We start from the raw sequence: 10,000 nt of genomic DNA, 5'->3' as shown, positions 1-10,000 counted from the left end.
GGCGGGGCCACAATAGGGAATCCAAGTTTTACATAGGGATAGAAAATATATAGAACAAATCTTTGAAAATCTTCTTCTCAAGAACCACTTGGCCAGGAAAGCTGAAACTTTGTGGGAGCATCCTTGGGTAGTGTAAATATTAAATTGTTAAAATCATGACCCCCGGGGGTAGGGCGGGGCCACAATAGGGAATCCAAGTTTTACATAGAGTTTATTGAACAAATCTTTTAAAATCTTCTTTTCAAGAACCACTAGGCCAGGAAAGCTGAAACTTACGTGGAAGCATCCTTGAGTAGTGTAGATTTTTAAATTGTTAAAATCATGACCCTCGGGCGTAGGGCGGGGCCACAATGGGGAATCCAAGTTTTACATAGAAATATATATAGAACAAATCTTTTAAAAAGATCTGCATCACCCAAGTTACTCAGGTGAGCGATGTGGCCCATGGGCCTCTTGTTTTTATTTTACTCATTTCATGTGCACGCAGGTGCACACATGAACATGGTGACCATACCTTTTCGTAGAAGTCCATTACATCTATCTATGTTCTAAATCCCACCCCGTTTGGTTGAAAACCAAGGGAGTTATAGCTGTTTTAAGTTTAAGCCAATCAGATTGCAGCACACGTACACACACGTGTATGCATGTGAATGGTCACCATACCTTCTTGTAGAAGTCTATTATATCTATCTATGATCCAAATCCCATCCTGTTTGGTTGATAACCAAGGGAGTTATAGCTATTTAAAGTTTGAGCCAATCAGATTGCAGCGCACGTGCATGCACGTGTTTTCATGAAAATTGCTATATATCATATTGTAGAATATCCTAATGCATGGCAAAGTTCAAAATTTCAAAGGATTTTTTTCAAAAAACAAGAAAGATATTGAGACTTTAGTTTCAGCCAGTCAGAGCGAAGCGCACGTGCATGCGCGTGAGATCTTGCTATTTTGACCATGTCATATTGTCTATGTTACTAATATATCCCAATATTATGAGTTTCAAAGCATTTCATCAAAAATGTAAAAAAGTTACGCTTATATTCATTATATTGATCATTTCTCGTGTTGCACGTGCGCGCTCTTGCAAGCATGTGCGCGCAAAATGACCTTCGTTCGGCAAATCTACATAACATGTCTACTGACCCTAAAAACATTTCACCTTAGTCGGATGTGTAGTTTACGAGATCATTTGCGGACAAAAAAGTGCCCAGGAAGAAGAAACAAAGTAAAAACAATATGTTCCCCAACTTCGTTTGGGGAACATAATTACTGGTATGCCTGGTAATGTGATCACTAACAATTATAAAGAATCAGTAATAAGTAATGTGACTTTTAGTCTATAATTTGGTTCAGTATGTTTTACTTACTGGTATGCTTATAGTAGAACACTACTCACAATTAGATAATCTAAACATCTGATGACATGGGGGTTCCAATTTTAAGTCTAACCTCACTTTACTCACATATAAGTGATCAAATAACCATGCCTACCAGTAATTATATGTTGATTACCCACAGTCTGAGCAACAGCAAAACTATGTGTCTTATACTGTAAATGAGCATATCAATGTAAATTGTGCTTATTATAAATCACACTATACACTATAACTTACTGTGAAGGAGGATTTTGTTTGTTTTAGGGGAAGTCGTTAGCCACCCTGAACAGAAAACCTGGCTGTATGAACCCTCTGCCTACACTGAGATCCCACTCAGACCACCATGTCCTGTTTAAAGTCCCTGTAAGTATGCTCAGGGCGCTCATTTGTTTAGTTGTTATTCATCATCTGTATATATATTTTTGTTGAAAAGAATTAATGATATACTCACCTATAAACTGGTCCAGCTAAATTTATTGACTGTGTTCTCAGGCTAAATCCGACCTTCAGGCTCAGTTAATTTTTTACTCCTCAGGTGGCTAAATCATTGTATGTATTGACTTCAAAAACAGCAATAATTGTATAATATTTAACCAGAATTTGTTGAACAATAATTGTTGGAAATGCTTATGAAAAACTACTTTTTGATGTCCAGAAAAATACCAATCTTTTTATGACTTGCAATAAGTCGGACATAGAAATTTTGACCAAAATTTAACTTCCAACAAAATAATTTATAGACAAGTACATGTATATACAGTAGATTTAACTATTTTAAATGTTTTAGTACACATACAACACTAAGTATCCACCAAAACCACATCCAGACCAGTACGTAGATAAATGGGACAGCCATCATGTCCGTATACCCTGCTCACACCAGAGTGAATTCCCTTGGAACAATAAGGTATTTCTTAATGAGAGAGTATTAGCAGATTTTGATTTACAAACAGCTGGCATATTAGAAATTTGTATTTTCATTTAAAAAATTTTTTGATATCAGTTTAATTTATTTCTTTGCTAGATAAGAAGGAGATGGGAAATAATAGAGAGTGCCTTGAGAAAACCAATGCCTGGACCACTGGAATTATCAGTATGTGTAATTTTACAGAATATTATACTGAAAGCAAAAAGAAATGCAGGGTAGAATAATAATCAAAATTGTTTTGACCGCATAACCAAAAATTACGAAAATTGGTCAGATGAGAATGTTAGTTACTATGCACCAAAATCAGTGTTCAGAATTATTCAACCTTAAAATGTATGACGCTATGTAGGGAAAACACTAAAAAGCCAAAAACATGTGCAAATTGATGTTGACAAGTTTATCAACAAATCTTTTTGTACCATTTGATGCAGATGAGGTATACGCATTGTTTAAACAATAAAATGCTTTCTTTGTTTGTTGTTACTGGAATGAACGGAAGCAGCTGTTGCAGAAAAAATACATAACCCGCGTAAGCGGGTTATGTAAATTTTTTCTGCAATAGCTGCGACCGTTCATTCCAGTAACAACAAACAAAGAAAGCATTTTATTGTTTATATTTATATCTGTTTAAATAATCAATTAAAGTGGGATTAAAAAGATTAATTATTGTATTAATGATGCGAACGTCTTTATACGTTTCATTGATGGAACAGCCACTGATTCAGAAATCTGTACAGGCGACCTGCCTACTGTAGTTTATGCAGTGATGAACGCAATGGTGTTTCTTAAGAAATAAAGGAGAAAATATTCAGTGGATGTAAATATTTTTCAATATTTACAGACAATATGAATTTCTTGAAATCTTGGTACAGTTTACGAAAGTTCCATGGGGTCTGGTTTTCAAAATTCCTAAGTAAGGATAAGGGCAACAACATATTACTGAGCAGTTTCTTGTAAATTTTCCCCACATAGAACGTGTTATCTGTTGTCAGAGAGGGCTTGGAATGGTTCCCAACCAACCATGACGATGACGTTAACGTGAAACAGAGTCACATTAAAATCAGGCTATTTGTCCTGCCACCTATTTAATCGCCACCTTACTACCACAAAAACCACTATTAATACAGTAGACTATCATAATCATTACATTCACCCCTAAATGGAAAGAAAGCAATTGCACAATTGGGGTTTTTGAGCCGGTCATCTTTATGTTTTGTACCTCTCACTGGCGCATGCACGCATCATTTTTAGCTCTTCTGAGCCAAAGGCTCAAAGAGCTAATGCTATGGCCATTTGTGCGGTGTGCGTCGTGCGGTGTGCGTTAACTTTTTTAGAAAATGGGCCATAACTCAAGAACGCCTTGGCCAATCAGTGTCAAATTTGTCACAGGGTATCCTTGGCCCAAGGCTACCATTTATACTAAAATAAAGTTTGGGACCCTTAAACAAGGGGAGATAATCAGGAAAACAAAACCAAAAGTACTGGTTGCTAAAAAATCTTCTTCTCCAGAACCACCCGGCAGATTTTCACCAAACTTACATATAAGGATCAGGATATGTTGAAGATTAAAAATTGTTCAAGGCATGACCCTGGGGCAAAGGGTGTGGTCTCAAGGTCACTTCAAAGTTGACCTAAATTTACAATTGATAAAAACGTTTATATTTTGCTTACTATAAGGACTAGGATCATCAAATCTTGTAAGTTGATGCATCTAAAGACTTCACATAATGTTAAATCAAAAGTAGGTCACAGTGACCTACTTTTTTAATTTTGCGGGCATTTGTTTTCAAATTGATTTGAAGGCATATTTTGGACACTTTAAGGCCTATGATCATCAAACTTTCTTAGTTGATGCATCTTGGGTCCTCGAACAACGTCAACTTAAAAGTAGGTCACCTTGACCTACTTTTTGAACTTTATGACTTATCCTTTTTAAAACATTTAATCCCATTATTGCAGACACTGAGAGGGTTAGAATCATCAAATCTTGTTAATTGCTGCATCTTGGGACCTTAAAACATATTTATGAAAAAGTAGGTCACTGTGACCTACTTTTTGAATTTTGCAGGCATGTGTTTTCATATTGTTTAAAAGGCATATTTTGATTACCTTCAGACCTACGATCATCAAACTTGGTCAGCAGATGCATCTTGGGACTTTGAAAAATGTTGACTAAAATGTAGGTCACGGTGACCTACTTTTGACATTTTATGGCTTTATTTAAGTATCTTCGGTATTTATTGGCTAAGAATCATCAAACTTTGTGAGTTGATGCATCTTGGGTTTTCGGAGAGTGACACCAAAAAGTAGGTCACGGTGACCTACTTTTGACATTTTATAGCTTTATTTAAGTATCTTAGGTATTTATAAGCTTAGAATCATCAAACTTTGTGAGTTGATGCATCTTGGGTTTTCGGAGAGTGATGACCAAAAAAAAAGTAGGTAACAGTGACCTACTTTTGACATTTTATGGCTTTATTTAAGGATCTCTGGTACTTATTGGCTTAGAATCATCAAACGTTGTCAGTTGATGCATCTTGGGTTTTCAGAGAATGTCAACCAAAAAGTAGGTCATGGTGACCTACTTTTGAATATCTCAGGTACTTATTGGCTGAGAATCATCAAACTTTGTCAGTTGATGTATTTTGGGCTTTCAAAAATCACCTACTAAAAATTAGGTTACAGTGACCTACTTTTAACATTTTATGGCTATAATTAAGTATCTCCAGTACTTATTGGCTTGGAATAATCAAACTATGTCAGTTGATGCATTTTGGTTTTTCCAAGAATGTATATGAAAAAGTAGGTCAAGGTGACTTACTTTTGAATATCTCACATACTTATTGGCTTAGAATCTTTAATCTTTGTCTATTAATGCATCTTGAGTCCTCAGAAAACTTCAATCTTAAAGTAGGTCATAGTGACCTACTTATGGTTTTTTTTATAGCTTTATTAAAATATCTTCAGTTATAATTGGCTAAGAATCATCAAACTTTGTCAGTTGATGCAAGTTGGCTCTTAGAATACTTAGGGTTAGAGGCTTCAAATAGAAGTGAGGAGTAGATGTTGTACAATTTATCAGAAGAGCGATTCAAGGCCCTTGGGCCTCTTGTACTAATTTTTCGGTGTGGTTACCCATGCCCATTATAGCCAGGGTTTGAAAGATTAACACTCTGATGAACTCCATGCAAAGGAGAATCAAGGTTGTGACAGATGTGCAGGGGAGACATTGAAGAGAATGAGAGTTTTCAATTTTGACTTTTGGGGGGTATCATCATGTAAGTTTCAATAACTCATGAATTATAAGACAAAATCAAATGGGATTGGTTACATTTTCTTTAAAGATAATTTTAAAAGTTTGATAGAAATACTGAAAAAAATAAAAAAGAAAAGTTCACCTAAAAGTTTACCCTGTGTTTCTTTTTCCTTTCAGTATATTATACCCCCACTTGAAAAGTGGGAGAGTATATAGTGATCAGGATGTCCTCTGTCACCACTGAATGAAATTTAATGAGACTTTAATTCACAGAGTCTTTGTTTATATATAGTGCCATTGTGCACCTCTATTTTACTTTTTGATTGGACGCATATTTTGAGTTTCCCAGAGCAAAACATTGAGACTGCCATTCTTTCTAAAATAATGATCTTACAAAACTCTTATCAACAACTCCTCCTATACCACTGAATAAGATTTATTGGTACTTTCACATATTCATTATTACATAATGCCATTGTGACCTCCTATTTTACTTTATGATCTGACACTTATTTCGGATCTCCCAGAGAAAAACATGGACTTTGCCATTACAAAAAACCATATGGAAGGCAGAGGGTTTCATTTAGCGAGCTCAATGCTCACAGTTAGTACCTCTAGTCTTCTATAGTTGAATCCCCTTTTTTCAAAAGATATGTCCCTTGGCCGCCATCTTTGGGGGATAACCCATAGAATCCTTACAGTGGCTTTTATAGTTTTCTGGTTTGTAACTTTGTCATCTGACTGGAAAAATTATGTGCATCTTGTATAATGATTTCCCCATGGATGGCTACCCATATATCCAAAGACAAAAATTTAAACAATAGATTTATCAGAGCACACCCAAATGCTTAGTAGCATAAAGAGAAGAAATGTCATTTCTTTCCCTTTTGACCTTTTGGTTGACCCCGCAAAGGGACGTAACTATTGCAAAGTGTGGATTGGACCTATTGGTATCAGTATAAGAATCCAATGTATTTGCTTTCCTTTCTGCTCATAAATATTAAGATAAAATTCCTTTTTAGGAAGCTATCTGTAAATACAACACAAGGCTGTCTGAGAAGAACTTCCAAATGCTCTATCACTTCTGTTTAGATGTAAGTAAATACATGTATGCTTGCTTTCATTACATTCAAATTATTAATGATATTGTAAATATGTTTGGTAAAGAATATATTATTTGAGATATTTTTAAATTTTATGTTAGACTGACATTGTACAGATACATCGATTTCATCATATATGTGATTTTTTTTTTCAGGAAATGGAAAATTCAGAAAGGAGATACTTTTTTGATGAGATTTTACCAAAAATGATAAAGCTGGCCCTAAACTTACCAAATCTGATAACACAGGTATGTAGAACAATTCACTTTTCTCAATATGTAGATTTTCAGCTTCAATGTATTTTCTTTTAGAAAAAAACATGATTTCTTAAAACATGAGTCATATCAAATACTGTAGACATAATTTTTTCCACAGGGTCATAATTCTGCGGAATCTTGGTTTCTGTTTAATCAGCGGATAGAAAATTACACGGATTTCTTAGACTGTCACTATATGTCTTGCATATGAATAAAGTATTTTTATGCAAATTTCCGCGGAAAATTTGGGACTGTCTACATAGCCTAAATTAATACTACGCAGAAAAAAGTACCGGTACTTCTACCGTATCACACACAAAGAATCGTTTTATCATGAAACATGATACAAGTATGAAGAGAAAATGAACTTGAATTTTGCAGCCCATTCCTTTACTGAAGAGAGAGAGAAATAAAAGCATCACTATGTCTCAGGAACAAATCGCCTGTCTGCTGGCCAACGCATTTTTCTGCACTTTCCCAAGAAGAAATGCACGTGGAAAATCATCTGAATATTTCAATTATCCAACAATCAATTTTAGCAGGTTTGTAAGTTTTAAATCTCTTCATAGAAGAAAGGAATGAAAACTTAAGTATACCAGTTTTTGTACTTATTTTGTAAAGTGTATACGTATTATATGGTAAAGACAGACATGAAGATAAACATTATACTGTAAATCACTTTTTATTTGCGAGAACTTTATTTTCGCGTAATTACGCGGGACAGTGTGCTCGCGAAAATTTAATTGTCACGAATAATAGTATTCCTTAAGATTATATAGAGCAATAACCACAATTCGCGAAAATTTTGTCTCGCTAATCAAGAGTCAATAACTGTCTCGCGAAAATAAGGTGTCGCGAAAATTTAGTGATCTACAGTATGCTATTCATCTGGCATTGGTATTTGGTTCCAAGTTTTTAGCTTTTGAAGAAAAAAAATTAGCAGACTTATACATCTTCAAATCCTTTAAAAACTTCTTCAAATCCTTTAAAAACTTGAACAGTATTTCAAACATTTTGAATGCTGTTGAAATTTTTTTTTTTAGCTTATATGATGGAAATCCTAATTACCAGACAATAAAGTTAGAGAAGTTGAAATGCATCTTCCATTACTTTAAAAGAGTAACCACAAAGAGTGAGTAGTGCTGTCTCTGATGTTGTTTTTCTTTCCAAAGCTAATTAACACAGTTACATACAATTACTATATGTGTATATACATTAGCATCTGTCCATTGTTTTATTTCTTTGTTTTCCTCAGTGCCAACAGGTGTAGTGACCTTCAAGCGACAGTGTGTGGAAAATTTCCCAAAATGGCAAAATCTGGAGACAAAGCTTACTGACATCCACGTGTCGGCCGAGGGAACCATTGAAGATGATGGGGATGGACTTTTACAGGTGTGTTAAGAGACCTGTAATTAAACATTTCAAAACCAATGAGACAAGACTACAGCCAGATAACACCCCCCCCCTAATTCCAACCCCCACCCCTATGCAGTGCAAGTAATTTAAGTCCTCCCTGACAGACAGAATCCCTTCATCATTAAGGACTATAGAATTTAATGACTAAGATAAAGAACTTTGCAATTTTTTTTTTTTAAGAAAGCAGGCATTTTTTTAAGGTCTCATTAGGTTAGGCCAGGTAAAGTTAATCTTTAGATTCTCATCCTAATTTGCTAAAAAATTACGGCGGGTGGGCGGATTTTATTTTTTATAATTGTTAAAAATTGTAAGTATCAGCAAAACATGGACTTTCGTACACATTTTTTTTTCATTATGTTCATGCAAATATGAATAGATTTTATTCTTTTCATATTCTTTTAAACATTTAAAGAAGATTCTTGCTTTAAAAATTAAATATTTATTGTTAATTAACAAATTATCAAGTACACACCCTTAACAAAATGAGGTGAGGATACTGTATAGGGGGGAAATAACTCACGGTGTTAATATTCGCTATGTTCACGGTGTTAATCAATCCATGAATTCAAGAAACAGTGAATAATTTTTCAATAATCTCCATGTTTTATTTGGAAATTTGAGAATAAACTACGATAACATAGGCTTATATACATGTTAGTGCAGTACATAATCATTTCAGTAATTACGAGTAGTACTTGTCATTCAATTATTTTAATTATCACGGTTTACTTTAATTCAAACAGGCAGATAATAACCTGTGTTTGTTAAAAAGCTGTTTAGTACCCAACGCTAGATGTTTCATCAGTCAAAACACGTGGGCCATGGGTTTTGATTACCCGTGCGTAACTAATGTTACCACGTGTATTTGTTACCTGCATTATCATGCATATTAGTTTTTATCGACATTTTGGTTTTAAAAATTCATTCAAATAACTATATCGAACTTACTGAAGATGTGGAAGGATACTATTTTGTCGACCTGCATTAACACATGTATTACCGTCAAGTGGTTTTTCGCCGCGTTCTGAAAATTTTCGGGTTGTGTATGTATCCACTCATCGTAATAGCTAGCATATAAGAAAGTCATTCGACGTTTATAGTCAAGACTTTTGATAACTGCACTTGTTTTAATTAATTGTCAATTATTTATTAAATTATTTTATATAAACCTAGACCCTATTGTTCGTGAAATAAAGACAAGGGAGGTAACTTTTATTATATACATGTACCAATTTAGCGAATTCAAGAAACCGCGATTGTGTCAGATTAGAAGAAAACGTGAAAATTACAACCAGTGAAATTAATCCCCTATACAGTACCAATAAATTGTGTATGCGTGACTTCTCATCGGCCTTTCCCCAAATACATGTTCCTCTTAGTTTTACCAACAAATCCCTTTGTTTTCTGTAAAATATCATAGATTTCCATCTTCCTCAAAAATTTTATCGTTCTTGAGACTTGGCATGTTTTCGACATTAAAATAGGTCATATTTGCAAAATCTATAAAATGTTCTAATCTAATATTCTGAAAAATCTAGGCCTGGACAGTTTTAAGATTGACCATTTCCTTAGCACTTAACATTCTCTAAAGTCTGTCTAAGATGTTGTTTTTTTTATGCAAAATCACACACAGCTGGAGATCGTTATATATAACTTGACCAGG

The 10,000-nt window shown here is 34.4% G+C and overlaps 1 protein-coding gene across 2 annotated transcripts in view; it reads left to right on the top strand.

Moving 5' to 3' along the window:
• LOC134235194 (poly(ADP-ribose) glycohydrolase-like) overlaps window positions 1-10,000 on the top strand; it is a 26,122-nt gene that overhangs the window by 9,153 nt on the left and 6,969 nt on the right. For both annotated transcript variants that reach the window (XM_062717314.1, XM_062717313.1), the window contains exons 7-14: window positions 1,642-1,740; window positions 2,165-2,284; window positions 2,402-2,470; window positions 6,584-6,655; window positions 6,820-6,912; window positions 7,303-7,463; window positions 7,965-8,053; window positions 8,177-8,313. In XM_062717314.1, coding sequence (XP_062573298.1) covers window positions 1,642-1,740; window positions 2,165-2,284; window positions 2,402-2,470; window positions 6,584-6,655; window positions 6,820-6,912; window positions 7,303-7,463; window positions 7,965-8,053; window positions 8,177-8,313 — 840 coding nt within the window. The remainder of the gene's footprint in view (window positions 1-1,641; window positions 1,741-2,164; window positions 2,285-2,401; window positions 2,471-6,583; window positions 6,656-6,819; window positions 6,913-7,302; window positions 7,464-7,964; window positions 8,054-8,176; window positions 8,314-10,000) is intronic.

The sequence above is a fragment of the Saccostrea cucullata genome, unplaced genomic scaffold (assembly GCF_032062105.1).
Source record: "Saccostrea cucullata isolate Sc308-1 unplaced genomic scaffold, CSIRO_AGI_Scuc_v1 ctg23, whole genome shotgun sequence".
In the NCBI taxonomy this organism is placed as follows: domain Eukaryota; kingdom Metazoa; phylum Mollusca; class Bivalvia; order Ostreida; family Ostreidae; genus Saccostrea; species Saccostrea cuccullata.
This window is presented reverse-complemented; position numbering and strand designations above follow the sequence as displayed.